This window comes from Delphinapterus leucas, chromosome 16 (assembly GCF_059928025.1).
Source record: "Delphinapterus leucas isolate spDelLeu-1000000601 "Yukka" chromosome 16, BTC_Dleu_Yukka2, whole genome shotgun sequence".
Taxonomy (NCBI): Eukaryota; Metazoa; Chordata; class Mammalia; order Artiodactyla; family Monodontidae; genus Delphinapterus; species Delphinapterus leucas.
In genome coordinates this window covers 54735085-54754018 of record NC_143144.1, presented here as the reverse complement: position 1 = coordinate 54754018, position 18934 = coordinate 54735085, and the positions used below count along the sequence as shown (strand labels likewise).

General features: G+C 43.8%; 1 protein-coding gene across 1 annotated transcript in view; it reads right to left on the bottom strand.

Moving 5' to 3' along the window:
• LOC111172471 (1-phosphatidylinositol 4,5-bisphosphate phosphodiesterase epsilon-1) overlaps positions 1–18934 on the bottom strand; it is a 235099-nt gene that overhangs the window by 4772 nt on the left and 211393 nt on the right. Inside the window, 7 exon segments of the mRNA XM_089897359.1 lie at positions 149–367; positions 1830–1988; positions 6628–6837; positions 8452–8580; positions 12322–12440; positions 14409–14670; positions 16565–16728. Of these exon segments, the coding sequence (XP_089753485.1) occupies positions 149–367; positions 1830–1988; positions 6628–6837; positions 8452–8580; positions 12322–12440; positions 14409–14670; positions 16565–16728 (1262 nt within the window).

Sequence of the window (18934 nt, the reverse complement as noted above, 5' to 3'; positions counted from 1 at the left end):
CAGTGCGAACAGCCAAACAACATTCTTCCGACTAATTTCCTTGACTCGGGAACTTTCTCCTAGATTTCACTAGCTCCTGAATTTGATTACACTGTAGTTACGAATATCAAATAATTTGTGAAGAGAGAAAAATAGCCTTGCACTTTACCTGCACTTGTTCCTTTAGCTTAAGGATGAATTTTCCTGCACCTTTCCACCTGCTTTGAGCTTGAAAAACACACTCCTGATCCAAAAGGACACGCTGGGAGGACTTTGGGGTAGAAGACTTCCTGTTGGCAGTGTCTTTCACCACCTCTTCCAAAAGCACATAATCACCTGGGTTCGGGTTGCTCAAGATGCTATAGGAATATTTGGCTTTGCATAAGGTCTGAAAGACAAGTTATGATCAACTGAATAAAGACACACTATCTCCAACGCCTGCTTCACTGTAGATGAGACTTTGAGTTGGGAAAATACCAGACTTTAAGAGATGGAGGGGGTCTTTCAGATCATGTCATCCCACTTCTCATTATACATTTTCGTAGTTGTAGCTAGCTTATAGGCACTTTCCCACATTGCCTCATTTAGCTTCACAACCGTCCATGATTTAGGTGTTACTCTGCCCATTTTTCAGACAAGGAAGTTTAAGCATACAGAGGTCAGGCAGATTCCAGTGGATGCACAGCTAGTAAGTAACAGAAAAAGGACTTGAACTGGATTTTCTGCATCCACCAAAGCTGGTAGAGATGGAAGGTCATGCAGACAGGGACAGAATCTTGACCCTCGGGAGCCTCTTTTTTCCACGAGGCTCCCTCTTCATCTCAGAGTCTTAGATGTTAGAACTTACCTGGTCTCACTTCTCATTTAGTACAAGATTATCTTTCATTTATGCATTTATTCACTCATCACATGTTTAGTGAGGGCTTACTATGTCCCAGATACTGTATATAGTTTGGGGAGTTCAAGGTCTATTAAAGAGGCTAATATTAACCAAACTATCATGCAATAAGAATAGCAAATAGCACTTAAGTAGTGTTTGCCATGTGCTAGGTGTTGTAATAGGCGAATGTGCTTTACATATATTTACTTAATCTTCACAATAACTCTAAGGAAAGTGCTAATGTACTATCTCCATGTTATCTGCATGGTAGCTTTGCACATGGTGTTGTGCTGGAGTCCACTGGTGGACTCAGATGTGGTGGGAGGATTTACAAGATAGAAACTGGCAAATGCTACAAAATCAGGAGGGCCTTTTTTTTTTTTTTTGAAGTGAGCCAGTTTACCAGCACACCAGTGTAACTAAGGCACAGATGGTTCAATAACTTGTCCAAGCTCTCAGAGCTAGTAAGAAGTAGAGCTGGGATTTGCACCTGGAGCAATCTGATCTAGAGTCTGGTAACTGTTATGCTATCTTCTCAAGTGAGTGTTTAATAAACGCAAACCATAACAGGGCTTCAAAAGAAGGAAACAGAGTTCTCTGAAGCCATGTACACAGAGAAGCGTGACCAGAGGAGGGGAGAGGGTCAGAGGAGGCCTCCTGCATGTCCTCTGAAGGATCCCTGAGAGATGGCCATTAAGTATTGGCTTAGGCCTTTCTGGGATGATGACGTTCCCGCTCTGCAGAGCCACCTTCTAGATCCATTATTGAGGCTTCAGAGAGAGCCTGACTCACAGTAGATACTGGGCAAGTATCGTTGGAGGAATCAGTATTTCCCAGCCTTAAGAGGCACACTCTCTCTTGTCAGGTCCCCTTTGTTCTAAAACCTCATTCACAAAGGGAGCTGAAATCTGATTTGTCCCAATAGTTCACACTGAGGACAGGACTGGGGTGAGGAAGGGGAGGCCTTCACCTGCTGAATGACGTCCTGTGCAGTGCTGACGCGGGGCGCCTTGATGACTGTTCGCGGTTGCTCGGGAGAAACGTCATGCACTTGGACAAAGAAACTCTCCTCCTCTGAGCTCAGGATCATCTCCTTGTCATCTTGAACGATGCTCTTCTCTTCCAGGTTCTATGTTAAAAAAGAAGAAAAGTCTGAGTAGATGGTAAGATGATGTAGAATAAGGAAAGAAAAGCCTAGCAAAAATTTGACATGGATCTTGGTAACGTGGAAACAACTTCTTAGCTTTATATTCCATACGCTAGTTACTATTTCATAAACTATTCTAAAAGGATTTACATCTCTTCTGAGAGGAGGAAAGTACTGTAAGTGTCTGCTGATGTTGACAACGCTGATAAGGTTTGGTCCAGAACAAGCCAGTAGATCTGCTCCTATTAGCTGTGGACTTTGAGTCCAAATCAGCTAGAGATAAATTTGTGAAAAGACAATATGCCATTTTGCCAATTACTAAAAGCCAAATAAGAACACAATAAATACATTTAAGAGAAATCTACCCATTCCCCCACAGACCTTGAGCACTTAAGAAATGCTAGACATCTGAAACGTGAAACATGCAAAATCGGCATTCAGGCAGGCTGGATGAACAAAACCCACAGTGGAAAGGCTAAAACAATGACTGGAAGTAAGTCACATCGAAAGGAATATCGACAAAATTCTCAATAATTATGAGAACTGGTCATCAGGTTAGATGGCTTTTGGTGGGCTGGCTTTCAGTGAATTTTACATATATAATTATGTATTACATACACAGATATATCTATAGACATATGTATCTTTTAAAAAATTTTCAAGCGGTAAGGAAATATATCAATAAAAAGGCAAACTTCCCATTTCTACCTTTTTTCTTTTTCTCTTCCACCTCTCCCATCTCATTCTCCACAAAAAAACCCACTGTTACTAGGTTGCATATCCTTTTAACCATCTGCTATGGATATACAAATGTATTTTTGTATATGTGAATAAATATATACAAAGAAACCCTGGAATTATGTGAATTTAGATATAATGTGATCGTCAAATGGCCCCTGTCAAATGAGGTTATGTAAAGCTGTCTTCCGCAAGGGGGAGGCAAGGCAAGTGAGCAGTAGGGAAGCCCATCTCAGGAAGTGAGGATGTGGCAGGAAGGCCCTCCAGTCCTCAGCATTCTAGCTTAATCTCAGATCAGGCCACAGAAATGGTGCTGCCTAACCAGAAGACTCCAAGAACCACTGTCATTGTCCTGGAAAGTCCAGCCAGCCCCAGGACCTAGAATAGTCCCCACTGATTTTAAAGTCAAAATGGACAACTGTCACCAGGTGGCGCCAAACTGTAGCCAGGACCAGAAAGGACTGGCTCCTGGGGCTACTCACCAGCCAGGCACACAGCCTCGCCCCAATCATTTCATTAAGCTTGCAGTCGTGGTCCCTAGAATTTACACAACTGGACTGTTCTGACCCCATCCATCATATTATGCGTGAAGGGGAGAGAGCCATTGTCTATTTTTATTACATAAAATGAGACTGTACTCTAGTACCTATGTTATTCTACAACTCCTTTTTTCTCTCCACTTAAAAGACTGTGAGGGCTTCCCTGGTGCCGCAGTGGTTGAGAATCTGCCTGCCAATGCAGGAGACACGGGTTTGAGCCCTGGTCTGGGAAGATCCCACATGCCACGGAGCAACCGGGCCCGTGAGCCACAATTACTGAGCCTGCGCGTCTGGAGCCTGTGCTCCGCAACAAGAGGGACCGCGATAGTGAGAGGCCCGCGCACCGCGATGAAGAGTGGCCCCCACTTGCCGCAACTAGAGAAAGCCCTCGCACAGAAACGAAGACCTAACATAGCCATAAATAAATAAAGAAATAAACAAGGAGAGAATAAATAAGATTATTTTTTAAAAAAAGACTGTGATCATCATTTCATGTCAGTTCCTAAAGATTTTGCATAATATGTCATTGCATTGATTACAATATATTTAACCAATCGGGGAGTGGGGTTGGGTGCTAATTCACATGACATAATTTATAATCTCAGGGTTCTGAAAGCTAGGATGTAAGTAAGCAAGACAAAAAACAAAGAAGTTCTAAGTTGCCACATAAAATATCCCAATGACCATGCACTGGGAATTACTTCTAAGAGCACTCCTTAGAGCTTTACTCGGGGCTTATTAATGTTTAAGCCGTTTTCAGCCACATTAGAAGCCACAGATTATGACCATAACAATAACCTTCATTTGCGTATTCCTTTACAGTCTACTAAGCATTTCTCTACATATTGTCTACATGTTTGGCATGAGTCTCATGACAATCTTTTTGAGTCAAGCAGGGTAGTTCCTCTCATAGATTTTACAAATTAGGGCATAGAGGTTTACAGAATTCAGATGAGCCATTGAAGGTCATCCATCTAATTTGTGTCAGAGCCAGGTTTGTCTGACTTCAAATCCAGCAGGTGTCAGAGGACAGCATATTGACCACAGGAAGATACCTAACAGCTTGAGAGCCCAGAAGACAAGAAAATCATACAAGGCAGGCAGGTAAGACCAGAGGTAACAGACTGCAGCTTCATGGGCAAACTGCTTATGTTACTAGTTCCACAAAGTAACTAAATGGAAATACTTATAGCCCAAATCTATCAGCTATGCCAGTGTCCGTTTGCATTCAGTGCACACTGAATTCATTTCGTCAATCAGTAAATTTGCACTGTGTGTTGCTGTGCAGCCGGTAAGCCTAGATACATGAAATATGATGTTATCTTTTGAGATGTACTTCATTCATTTCGAAACTCTTCTCCCAACAGAGGCATATAAAGGAGAACTTGCTGTACTCTACTCATCAGAAAATGCTTCCCCTCTAATTTCTCCTCCTTTTTTCAAAGTGCTTCTGTTCCACCAGCCTTTATTAAACATTCGTTCCCCATGTCTCTATTGCCTGCTGTCATACACATTTTTTTTTTTTTGCGGTACGCGGGCCTCTCACTGCTGTGGCCTCTCCCATCGCGGAGCACAGGCTCCGGACGCGCAGGCTCAGCGGCCATGGCTCACGGGCCCAGCCGCTCCGCGGCATGTGGGATCCTCCCGGACCGGGGCACGAACCTGTGTCCCCTGCATCGGCAGGAGGACTCTCAACCACTGCGCCACCGGGGAAGCCCTGTCATATACATTTTAAGTTGCATATGGGGCACCCCTTACTCCTGGTCCTTCCAACCATGTGATGAAGTTCCACGGCAACACTCAGCAGGCTGCCCACGTTTCCTCCTGCTCACCAGCTCCCACGGTGCGTGTGGGAGAAGCCACGGAGACTGATGCAACTCCAGCCTGGCCAGCACAGGGTAGTGGAAAGAACACTGACCTGGAAGCCGTAAGACTTGAGTGCTGTCTCCTTCTCACCCTGGTGTGATCTAACTTCTCTGAACCTGTTTTCTTTGTGTAGAATGGTTTCCATTACATCATGAGATCATTCAAACTAGTGGGTGCTTGAGAGCGTTAAATGCTGTAAGTCATGATGCAAAGATATGGTTTAACAAACTCACTTCTTCACTGAAATTGTCATTTCTAGGATACTTTTTTACATGTGACAAAGACAATTAGAAATAGGAAAAAGATTTAGAGAGAAATTAAAGATGGCTTCAAAAATCCAGCTAAGCCCTCTATTTTCTCATAAAGCTATTATTATTAGAATTGCTTTTCCTCCGTCTTAGTAATTTGTATGTCTGATGGGGAGAGGACGCTAGGGAGCCAAGTACGTTTCTTTGCTTAAAGCAAGTGTCCTTTTATCATCTAAGGCAATGTTAGGAGGGAAGGCAGTGGCTCTGGTTCCCAGAGGAGATGCTGGAGTTCTGTGGATGCTGCAGGCCACGTTCATAGTTAGGTAGAGAGTGAAAAAGTAACACACGATGCTGAAAATGGGCTCCTTATCATCTCTACTGTGTCCCAGCAAGCATGGACCAGCAATGGGTGTTTTACCAGCCCAGCTCTATTACATGCCCCAAAGAGGCAGATCATGTGCCTAGAACAGGGCTTGGCACATTTCAGGTGCTCAATAAATATTTGTTTAATCGAATTGTTGAATTGATTCAACTGCTTCATTATCGACTTATCATGAGGTATGATTGTGTAATGATCTTGTATGTCATTTTTTAAAAATCGAAGTAAGTTAGTGGGCTCCTATCAGTTTATTAAAAAAAAAAAAAATGTGTTCCATCAGCAAACCCCATCAGGAGCCCAAGAATCTGGAGTTGACGGGCGGTCGTATTGTTTCCGTTATGAGAATGATCATGGGAATATTGTTACAAATTCGGACCAAAGCTGAGAGGTTATTCTTACTTGGTGTAAAGTTATGGAATATTTTCAAAGAAATACTGTTATTTCACATATTAGCACAAAACATTTTGTTAGCTAAAACTTGAACAGGCAACAAACCCCCAAATGCAAAATGCCTACAGGCCTTCCATTACATACTACTGTGACCCTCATAACCATGTCCTCATGTAAACAGATAAAACACTGGACGCACCACTGATGACATGCTTAAGGAATCCTTCAGTTCTTTCTCCCTTTGTTTCCTAAGGGATGATTTTTAGACCGAATTTCTGTAACTTAGAGTTAACATTCTGAATATGTGCAGAAGAATAAAATCAATTCTCCACACTTACTTAAGAAGACTATAAAGCAAGTTGCAATGATAAGAAATTCTGAATTTGAGGCAGGCGGCTAGTGGTGAGGTGGTGAGTTACATATGAGCTGCTACAATGTGGGCTGCCCCAGGACACACTTACTTCCTGCTGGGTTTTTAAGACAATCCTGCCAACATATCCCTCTTCGGGAAACCAGCTGCTTAAAATCTGCATGATCTCTTCTTCTGGACCAATGGCTCTCTGGAACGGCAGTTTCCTACATTCATTCTTTTCTTTAGATATAAAATATTTTTCTTCCATTAAAAAATAGTCTGTGGCAATAGGTTTGGTGTCTTGATCAATGGTCAGACTCTAAAGAGAAAACAAAGGCAAATTTAGGCACACCTCTGAAGAGTGGGCAAAAGAACAAGTCTATTTTCATGGGGTTCGGATAGGTTTGATGTGCAATTTATAAGTGAAACCTACCCTGCACCGTTGCATAATTCTTTTTGGAAGATCTAAGAATTCTCTTACATCCAAAAAGGATTGTTTATGTTCATTCTGGGCAATGACACAATTTATTCATAATCCCCAGACAGTATAACTATTTTTCCCACTGCTGGAATGAGAGCTCTTACTGAATTAAAAACTTTAGGTTTTTCAATCCGTGAACTTAGCTCTTTGTAATCTTGCAACACAGGACCGAGGGCAAAGAACCTAGTCCAGCTTTTACCAAGATAATCTCCCATTCTCCTTTTGGAAATACTCAACCATCTGCTAATCTCATCTGATCTAAGTTCCTGGGAATTCCCCTTTCAGTAAGCTCTTTTGGCTGCCTTGGGTCTTTTGGCTGCGTTGCTGCGCGCAGGCTTTCTCTAGTTGCGAGCGGGGGCTACTCTTGGTTGCGGTGCGCCGGCTTCTCACTGCAGTGGCTTCTCTTGTTGCGGAGCACGGGTTCTAGGCACGTGGGCTCAGTAGTTGTGGCACACGGGCTTAGTTGCTCTGCAGCACGCGGGATCTTCCCGGACCAGGGCTCGAACCTGTGTCCCCTGCATTGGCAGGTGGATTCTTAACCACTGTGCCACCAGGGAAGTCCAGAGTCACAACCTCTTAATTTTGTTTCATTTTATGATTGAGGCACGGATTGATTCTAAAGCATAATCCAGACACAGTAGGAGAACTTATAAACACTAGCCATCATGATAGTTTCTCTTACTGACGTTTTCTTTCACACTTTTTTCTTTTGTCCAGGTTACCGACAGAGGCTAAACTTGAAGTGAGTGACCAGAGAAGGATGCTACCATCCGGCTTAGATTGAGCAAACATTCTTCTCTTTAGGCATCCCCCCACACCGGCCCCCAACAATGATGCAAGGACCAGAGTCAGCACTTGGCACTGCTGCATCTCACTTGGAGAAGCAGAATGAACTGGGGATGGGGTGGGGGAGCAGAAGATTCTCAAGAAGACTCTGCTCCTCTTACCCCAGCCCTTGGTCTATGGTCGATGCTGGGCTGTGGATTGTGTGGGGCAAGGCAGCTACGACTACAGCAATAATTCAGGGCACGAAGCTTCCAGGAGCAGGTCAGTCGACACTGTTAGCTCCGTGACAGGGCCAGCGTCACTCCCTCCCCAGTCCTGCTTTATAGCCCTGTGATTACTCACGTAGGGTGACAGTAATATGCTACTTTTTATGGGTGGTCCTTGGAAATGTTTTCTTACTTTACATCATCATATTTTATAACGTCTCCAAAACCCCAACAGTGCTTTGTGATAGTAGATACCGGAGTTCATGGACGGACTGATTTAAAAAACAAAGCCCCCCAAACCACTTGGTAGTAGCTTCTGTTTGATAATCTATGAAATCTGACACGAGCTGCTTTCTCTGACTTTAAGTCCGTTGTAAAATGTTGAGCGAGATGTTAACCTGTGCATAGAGATTCCCCTCAAAGGAGAACTGTTTATTAGCTACAGGTTCAGTGAACTTACTTGTTGGAGAAGCTGCTTTGCCTTGGTGCCTCCATTTATGGAGAAAACAGCAAAGGGCTCTGGACCTGGGACCCCATGTACTGTGACTCTGTGAATCTGCAAACATTTTCTTTCTTCTGTATTAAACATCTGTCAAGGAAGATCACATGGTTTCTCATTCATTTACATTCTCATATTGTTTCTAGGCTACACCAGTACGGAAGTGCTAGTTCTTAGACGTACGCATAGGGACACGTAAATGCAAAACAAGAGCATCCTTTTATAACCAGGTGCATCTGTTTGTGGTTCAATAGGCCATGGTGCATCTTTCTTAATAGTCTAGTAAGAATATTTAGCAGCATACCACCAAAATATTAATTTATTTTAAATAACAGTGTCTCTTTCCATCGTAATTAGGGGACTGATATTATCTGAAATGTATGTCAGTCCTTACTTAATGAAAGACATTCAACAGTGCCTGTCGAGTTCCATCCCTCTTCAGGGCACTGGGCTAGAATTTTGGATGGTAAGATGATAAATAAAATATTCTGGCCTTAAGGAGCTTGCTGTCCAGGCATACAAATAATTATGATACAAAAAGTATTTCTGTTAGGAGGAGTTGGGGAGGTGTATAACTCACAAGTCTTTGAGCGGTTTGTATATTAGGATATATTCATTCATTTAAAATACAAAATCATTTATGGAGGGCTGGCAGTGAATCAGACATTTTGCCTGCCCCTGGGGATTCAGGGAGAAATGGGACATTATCCCTGGCTTCAAGGGCTCCCAGTTGAATAGAACAGCTAGGAGAGAACGTGGACAATTATAAGAAGCATGGTAAGTTCCTTGGGAGCCCAGGTTTGGAGGAAATCAGAGAGCACCTCCAGAAAGTGGTTATCATCTGAAGGCCCAGTGTGAATTAGCAGATAAAGAGCGGGACAAGAACATCCCCAATATTGGTATAGCCTGTGTATAAAGCGTTAGAGGTGGCCTAAAGCAAGGCATTCTGGGAACCTCAATGATTTCCGTGAGGTGATGGAGGGGAAAAGGCTGCCTAAGTATTTTGTTTAGCATGCATTTTGTTTTTATTTGGTGTGGGGGAGGAGAGGTTGGCTGTTTTGTTATGCTTGTACAATGTGTTTTTATTATTTAATCAATTTTATTAAGACATGATTTGCATACCATAAAATACATGCATTTTAATTGTATGGCTTAGCCTGAACTATATTTTTAAAAAGTTGAAATAGTTGCCAACATTTATGCCAATCCAGATGTCCTGACAGTCTTGAAAACCAAAATATCTGGCAAAACTGCTTGGCAACAAGCAGCTGGAGCTGAGAGCAGGGTGGCAGCTGTCCCTTTAAATGACCCATGAGCTCTCGGCTTTCCCAGAGTCTCTGCCCAGTCCACATACAAACGTTATCCTGATAGCAAAGGAGAGCTGAGCAAGGGTTTTTAACAGAAGAGTGACATGGTCAGATTTGAGTTTTAGATAGAACTGTCTAAAAGGCCCTAAAGGAGGACATACAGAAGTGGTCAGACTCAGAGGGAGGGGGACCAGTTAGGAACCCACGGCCACAAGCCAGGTGAGAATGAACGAGGGCCAAGATGGTAGGGACGGATAGAGATGAATGGATTTGAAAGATACTAAGGAGACAGATTTATCGAGTCTTACACGGGGCAGTGAGAGAGAAGGAGAAGCCCAGGATGATCTTCAGTTACTGCCTTGAGCAATGGAAGGTGATGACTTCCAAGGTCAAAGAACCCGTATTTACCAAGCATATACGCTGCTGCCTGGGATATACCTAGGATGGTGTGGTGTGATATAATTGAAAATAAATATCTGGTCTTTGCTCATAGTTCCCGGCACACATCTTCTAAACCCTCAGAATCTCTGGAGTGACGAGAGTTTTCTGTGTGCTGATAAGATGACTTACGGCTGGAGGCCCCTAGATGGCTTCAGGATGGGAGCTGATCACCGGAAAGACCAAGTCATGATTAGATGGTTGGAACTTTCAGCCCCCGCTACTGCAGACTTCAGGGGAGGCGAAAGGAGCTGGGGGTTGAGTTAATCACTAATGGCCAATGACTTACTCAGTCATGCCTATGCGAGGAAACACCCATAAAACCCCCTAAGAGACGGGATTCTGAGAGCTTCTGGGTTGTTGAACACATGGATGTGCTGGGAGGGTGGTGTGTCCAGAGAAGGCATGGAGACTCTGCTCCCTCTCCCCTCATATCTCACCCTATGTATCTTTTCCATTGGCTGGTCCTGAGTTGTATCCTTGATAATAAACTGGTGATAGTAAGTAAAGCACTTTCCTGAGTCATTCAGGAGTCATTCTAGCAAACTACTGGCCCTAAGGAGGGGGTTGTGGGAACCTCTTGGATTTATAGCTGGCCAGTCAGGAGTACCAGTGACAGCCTGGGACTTGCAACTGGCATCTGAAGTGGGGACAGTGCTGTGGGACTGAGCCCTTAACTTGTGGGATCTGATGCTCAGCCCAGGTAGATGGTGTCGGAACTGAACTGAACTGTAGACACCAAGCTAGCATCAGAGAGTTGGAGAAGTAGTGTCGAGAAGACACCACACATTTGGTGTCAGAAGTGTTGTTGTGAGGAAGAATGGTTCATTCATGGCATGTGTGGGATCTTCAGCTCTAATAGGTATTGAGGGCAACCAACCCAGAAGTGGACACTAAGCTCTGCCTTGCCTTTCTGAAAGCATCTAATTCTTGCTCTTAGGTACCAGGCAGCCCCGTCCCTGCTTCCCAGTCCTCTGCACCAGGCAGAGGCAATACCTCCCCCTACTTTGGCCAAAGTGCTGTGCTCAACTTCAATCACTCGTTGAAAGGAAAAGGAGGAGAACTTAAGAAAACAAGGTGAGGGACAGAGAAAGAGAAGAAACTGTCGAGCTTAGGGAAAGAGAAGCAGAGGAGAAAGCAGGGCTATTCAGAGGTGGCAGCAGCAGTGGCTAAACCCAGCGCCATTGTGAGCATAGAAGGCGCCTTTCCAAAGGTTGTTAGGACCCTGTTGAAGTACAAGATTGATGCAACCACGAATAGATTATTAAACATGTAAAGAGGAGACTGATGGACACCCTTTTATATTAATTTTTAAAGAGTAAGCAGAGTGGAATTAACCAGTTAATTAAAGGAGAGTTCCTTGTTTAAGCAAACAACCCTGCATTACTGGGGTGAGTGCTGGTCCAATGGTTCTGGAAGTTCAACGGCTTGGACCTCACCTGGGGAACTTGTTAAAACACAGCTCCTGTAAAGGTGGCCTTTCTGCGGTGTTCCTCTCCCACTCCCAAGGGCGCAGATGCTGTCTCTCCCCGGGTGCCAGGGGATCGCTACGCTTGCACAGTTATGTGTCACCAGCGGTGCCTGGCTGCTCACCCGACCCTGCTCGCCTGTGATGTCTGCCCCTGGACTGCTGAAGAAGCAAAGGATTTTCCTCGTCTAACCTAAACTTTCTAGAAGTATCAAGATGCTTCCTAGCAGGCTTTGCATAACTAGCCTTTTCCCCGTGTTGTTATTTTTGGCTCACTTCCCTGGTAGGCACTATAATGTACTCGTTCAGAGTATGGGCTTTGGCACTAGATGAACTTGGGTTTATAGCCGTGTGACCTCAGGTGTACTTAGCTCTTACCTTCCTTTGTAACATGGAGATGATACTAATAGCTATTTCATGAAGTTATTGAAAGGATTAAGTGAGTTAGTATATGTGTAAAGTGCTTAGAAAGTGTCAAGTGTCAGCCATTATTATTATTAGTATTTCCGTAGCTACCTAATCAATAACTCAAATGGGCCACATTCCTGGACCACAAGAAAGCCTGCCTCCAGCATAGCAATCCCCACAAGTAAGCTGAATGAAATAGAACTTAATTACCAAAGAGGCCGGCATAGTATTGCCAGAGGAATTTTCTTCCATCCTCCTGCTGTTTATGAATAAACTAGAGATTTCCAAGAGTTCATTGTGGAGGTTCCGCAGCTGAAGATGTCGATATCCTGGAACAATGCAGAATTGGGAAAAGCTTGTTAGCTGTGCACTGCCGAGCTCTGCAAAGGAGATCCCCCAGGGAGGTCAGTAAATGATAGGGAGAAATAAGACTTTAAGATGGGCAGGGGTGACAACCAACTGATGCCTCTTCCCCAGGAGTGTTGCCCCAGGGGACGGTTTGGGGCTACCTAGTGGTAGTTAACTTGTCCGAGGTTTGTTTTTAACTTAGACTCAAACTGAAAATTTTAAACTCAAACCAAATAGAGTAGGAAAACCTGATCATTTTTGTTTATCAAGTCATCTAGAATACCTGTTCTACAAATATTCCATTTTAGAACAGCTTTAGTGATAATAAAATATTCCAACAATAGGGGGTTGGCTAAATAAGTTATGGTGTGTACTTGTGCAAGTATAAAATGGAGTAATATGCAGCTCTGAAAAGTGGTAATGAAGATGTATAGCTATTAACCTGAAAAGTTGATCACTACATACATCAGTAAGTGAAAACCAGTAAGTTGCAAAACACTAAGATTAGTAGGAAGCTTACTTGTTCAAAATATATACTATATGCTAATATGTATATACATGGGTAGAGGTGTAAAGCCTGCAAAAGATATATACCAAAAGTAACTATTTTGAAGAGATGGAAAAAAGGATAATTTAAAAAAACTGTTTTTGCTTCTCTGTACTTTGTCATATTTCTGTAATAACCGTCATGAACTGAATGGTGTCCTCCTAAAATTCGTATGTTGAAGCCCTAACTCCCATTACCTCAGAATGTGACTCTCTGGAGACAGGGTCTTTAAAGAGGTGATGGGGTTAAAATGGGTCATTAGGGTGTGTCCTAATCCAATATGACCAGCGTCCTTATAAGAAGAGGGGACTGGAGAGCAGACATGGAGAAACACCAGATGCTGTGCACACAGACCAAGGGATGGCCCTGTGAGGACACAAGGAGAAGGTGGCCATCTGCAAGCCAAGGAGAGAGGCCTCAGAAGAAAGCAAACTTGCTGAAACCTTGATCTTGGGCTTCTAGCCTTCAAAACTGACAAAATAAACCTCTGTTGTTTAAGCCACCCAGTCTGTGGTATTTTGTTACACAGCCCTAGCTGACTAACACAGTGACCACGCACTACTCACACAATGGAGAAGAGAAACAAGGAAAAACTAAAGAGTAGGAGACTGTAACATGTTGGTGGTGCTCAGAGGCTGGCAGAGTATGGCTGTGGGAGGAAGTATGTCCTGGAAACTTGGTACTCAAAGGAGGTCAGCAGAGTCAGCATCCCTGGAGCTTGTTAGAAAGGCAGAATCTCAAGCCCCAGGCCCACAGCATCAGGGTCTGTATTTTATTACTAAGAGCCTGGGTGACTCAACTGCACATCAAAGTTTGAGAAGCAGTGCACAGACGTTCTGGACAGGTGCGACAAGCTGACGTTTCCCCCAAGGGCCATGGCAAAGCCCACATGCAGCAAGCCAGCAGCTCTGGCCTTTGCTCAGAATTTTCCACCTTCCCTGCTCTGCATCCAAACCCACCCCCGGCTTCTGACACTGGACTCCCACCAGGCACCGACTCCAACCTCATCCCACTCATGCCACAGCACACCCCGACCCTCCCTGTTCTCGGTTTCCTCTCCTCACGTCAGTCCCTGCTTTAAACATGCCAGGGGTAAGGCGGCGCTATCTGGGGAGGGATGTATGTCGACAAGAGCACAACGACTGCCGCTCCCAATATCAGCAACAGTGGGAGAGGCTGCACTTCATATTGACGTTGTCAATAACTTCGGATTTTAGAATAACGTAAAAGAAAAATGTCTTTTGAGACATGCTCAAAGTGTTCAAACTTGTATTATTTGCTTCTGCCTCTTATTTTAACGTGAAAATTTCAAACATATACGAAAGTAGAGAGAAGCGTGTAATGAACCCCGGGGCATCCATCGCTCAGCTACAATTATGAACTTCGGACAATTTGATTCTACCTCGCTTTAGAGCCTTGAGGGGGATGATTCTCTGAGCAGTTACCACCGAGCTGTTGTTCTCCACAACGGCAAAACGAAGAAATAGGAGACCTTCAAAGTGAACCCGGAAGAGGAACTGTTCATTCCACATGGGGTTCAGAGTATTGCGGTGGATGGGCTTCGTGCGGAAGTGGCAGCTATCCAGGGCCATGCCCAGGACGTCGACCTCTATACACGGGCTTCCCGTGCTGTTACTCGGGCAAACGTTCTGCCCAGAGACGATCTGAGGAGGAAAAAGGATCAAAGTCACTGAAGATGCGAAAGAGACAGAGGTTGCCTCTGAGCCTCATTGCTTCCCTCCACAAAGAAAGACAAAGAACCCTTTGGAATGGACCAGGTAAATGATTAATAAGGCTGCTAAAAAAAGAGAAGTTATCACAATCAGGTAATTGCATGACTGGAATCATGGTAAAATCTATTTTGTCAACAGCATTCACCTAACTATAACCTTTCAATTGTCAACATGTTCAAATATCTTCAAAAACCATGTAATTAAGATGAAATTAAGTTTGTTGAGAAAAAAGACCTTATATATGAAACCACAAATGTGTTACTTACGTTCTGTTCAAAGTGTTTTAGGTGTATCTTTTACAACTTCAAAAATTTTTCTTGAATAGTTAGGTTCTGGAGCAAGTCACAGGGAATGTTGTTCAAAATTCATAGCCTTCTGGGCTTCCCTGGTGGCACAGTGGTTGGGAGTCCGCCTGCCGATGCAGGGGACGCGGATTCGTGCCCCGGTGCGGGAAGATCCCACATGCCGCGGAGCGGCTGGGCCCGTGAGCCATGGCCGCTGAGCCTGCGCATCTGGAGCCTGTGCTCCGCAACGGGAGAGGCCACAACAGTGAGAGGCCCGCAGACCGCCAAAAAAAAAAAAAAAAAAAAATTCATTGCCTTCTGTCAACATGAAGCTATACTCAAGTCTAGTGAAAATGGTCACACAGAAAAGGAGCTACTGCTCTACTGTCTTAGGGAAAGAGAAAAAGCAGTTTGGTGGTAGGAAAATCTCTGAGGTGGGATCTCCCAGGGTTTTGAGGTGTTGTGCGCAGAGGCTGCTTGGGAAACAGACAAGATCTAGAGATGGATGGAGGGATAACTTCTTCGCTCCCCGTCTTTTCTATCACCCATTCAGTGTTTAGTTTTGTTTTTTTTTTTTTCCCTCAGCTAAGAGGGAGTGAGAGAAGCTGGAAATAAAAATGAGTAATGAGCTACCAGGACTCTGATGTTAAGGGCAGTCTGTGGAGTTTTGACAGTTAGTTAATTAGGCAATAAAAGGAATAAGGAAAGGCCAGGAATGACAAAGGTTAAACTGTAAGGAGGAAAGATATTTAATTGATTTGTGTATTGATGCCTGTTTTACCTTTTATAAGAGCTTGTTAGAGTTTAAGATGACCTGCTCTAAGAAAGAGCTCAGCTTTTATGGGATGCACTGAGAGTTATGATTCTGAGGGCCCTGGAAGACAGAATTACCATCATCAGTATGGAGGTGGTAGCAGGGAGCTCATAACTCCACCTACTGGGCTCTAGCGAATACAGCGCCTGGTGACTGCATACCTAAACCTCAGCCGCTGCTTTCTGAGAAGTAAAGAAATTCTTTTAGGAACTAAATCTGCACCAACAAAATTGTGACATGGGAGTTTTGTAGCGCCTTGAGTTCAAAAGGCATTACACCTTAGAATCCCAATAGAACATAGGAAGGGCGGGCTTCCCTGGTGGCGCAGTGGTTAAGAATCCACCTGCATGCAGGGGACACGGGTTCAAGCCCTGGTCCAGGAAGATCCCACATGTCGCGGAGCAACTAAGCCCGTGCGCCACAACTACTGAGCCTGCGCTCTAGAGCCTGCGAGCCACAACTACTGAGCCCGCATGTTGCAACCACTGAAGCCCATGAGCCTAGAGCCTGTGCTCTGCAACAAGAGAAGCCACCACAATGAGAAGCCCGTGCACCGCAACGAAGAGAAGCCCCCGCTTGCCGCAACTAGAGAAAGGCCGCGTGCAGCAACGAAAACCCAACGCAGCCATAAATAAATAAATAATAAATTTATATATATAAAAAAGGAATATAGGAAGGGCTTAAACACCTTCCTATATTCTATTGGGACCATCAGGGCCAGACTTACAGTTAAAGAATAGATGGCAGGCTCCATGTTGTCCAGGTCTCTTTCCAAGGGAGAAAACTTCTGATACATGGGACAGTTCTTGTCCCACAGAACTGGGGGTTTCAGAACATAACCACAGCCACCGTTGGCCTCAAACATGGCAGCATTTAAATGTAAAGGGAGATCTGCAAAACAGTCAACATCACTTGTTACCTTGTCACTAAAGTGTCATCTTACAAATTGACTTTTTCGATTTTCCCTAAGCTTAAGCAGGAAGAAGAGAGAACCAACCACTCACTCCATAGACTGGGTGCCTACTGTGTGCCAGCTCGTGTTAGGCACCAGAGATACAGGAGGAAATAAGATACAAAATCCCCATCTTCATGGAGCTCACTGTCTATGGGATATGCCCCATGTTCCCGCTCCAACCCAGGAGCCACTTAAAAACTCCTTTTGCAAATTAAAATTTACAACATCCTTCCAAAAAATAATCTTTGAAATACCTCATTTTATACTGAATTTTAGAAAGGCATAATGGCATTTTCTTATCCCTAAACACCAAACCATGAAGACAATTGTACAACCAATTCTTGCTTTTTCAAACGTAAGATAAAATCTTAAGAATCCAGGAAAGATCAGAAGAGCCAGAGAAACGTATCTTTTTCTTGAAATTTCAACTCATAAATCGTAGTGTTTCTACCTCTATTTTTAAGCTGTAGTTAAATATGAAAGAAAAATCATTATCACATGTGATTCACATTATGTCCACAGTCCCCTCCATAGTACACTCTGGGAACCCTCACAACAGCTTCCAGTCTTCTGTGGCCAAATTTTATTTGGCAGAGTTGTTTGATGAACGGTTGGATCCCTGCACGGATTTTGGGCTCTTACACACTCAAATGCTCATCTGATGGCACAAGTCTGTAGAAAAGTTACTTTCCAAATGAGCAAAACGTTTATGAGACACACCTGACAAATGTTCCCTCTGATAGATTCCTTCCATGTGCAGAATGAACCCTGATACGTGGACCAACATCAAGGAAAAGTGTGCTAAATGAGCACCACAGAGCAATGAGAAGTTGGCCTCTCCTCATCTCGTGTGTGAAATTTTTCCCCATACGTGGGGTTGGCTGGGATTGTGTGTAGGAATTTCTAGGGTCAGATGTCTTAGACACATATCAAAGCTCCTTGGACCTCTGTCTCCGTATCTACAAAATTAGTGCATTGGACCCTACCTCTCAGACCCCTTCCAGCCCCCAATATGACTGATTCATTGAGGCCAATTGTCTTGCCTGCAGTGGGAGAAAAATTCTCTTCCCAGGCTGCTCTGTGACAGAGGAACATAGATGTGGGCAGAGGATGGTCCAAAGAGTGAAGTAAAGTAGCTCAGGAAGAGTTGGTAAGTAAGAAATGGATACACAGTATATTGCTAAAAAAATGACAGCAGCTCATACTTACTGCACTCTTACTATGTATCAAGCCCCATTCTAAGAACTTGTATTAGTGCCTCCCAATAACACATGAGGTACATTCTTTTAGTATTCTCATGAGAAGAAACTGAGGCACAAAAAAGCCCAAGGCACATAGCCAGTAAGAGGTAAATGTTAAGGTTCGAACCCAGACAGCCTGACCCACAGTTCCTAATCTTAACTACCGAGCCATTTAATGTACATCTCACAGGGGTCTTATAAAGATAAGTGAAGTCCTGTGCAAAAATCCCTACCCCAGCATCTGGCACATAGAAGGTGCTCGATAAACAGGTATTAAATAATGATTATGATGTCAACACTCATTTGGGTTTGAAGTCTGATTTCATTAGCGCTGTGTCTGTCTTTGTAGCTTTCCAAAACTTCAAAGCACTTTTGCTTAACTAAAATCTCTTTTGATGATTTGCTATGTAACACAGAACCACATGGAGCTGCTGTTTGGAGTAAAGGTGGGACCTTAAATCTCGCCCTCCTACTGTCCCCTATAGGTGGTCCCAGAACTTCATCTAGGGCTATAGTTTTAAAACCTCTGTTTTAACCAAGTGAAAGAATGTGCATAGATCTATGTAATCCCATCACCCCTCTCAGTCAGTGCATGGGATGGCAGATCAAGCAAACCCTTATCCTTATGTCCTTCTGTTCATTTAAAAACCTGTATTAAGTGGAAACCATTCTCAGAATCATTATCCCTATATTTTGAGGCTGGAAAAGTCATCAGAAAGGGTGTGACAATCGTTCAGGAAAGCGTAATAAATATTAATAGAAGTTTTTCTTTTGAGTGGGGCTGCATTTCTACATACTTGTAGGTCCTGGGACATGAGGCAGGAATCATTCTGCCCCAGATGGAAAGAACTTTGAGGGGCTGTTGCCTGCAATAACCAGGGTCTGCACACTAGACTCAAGT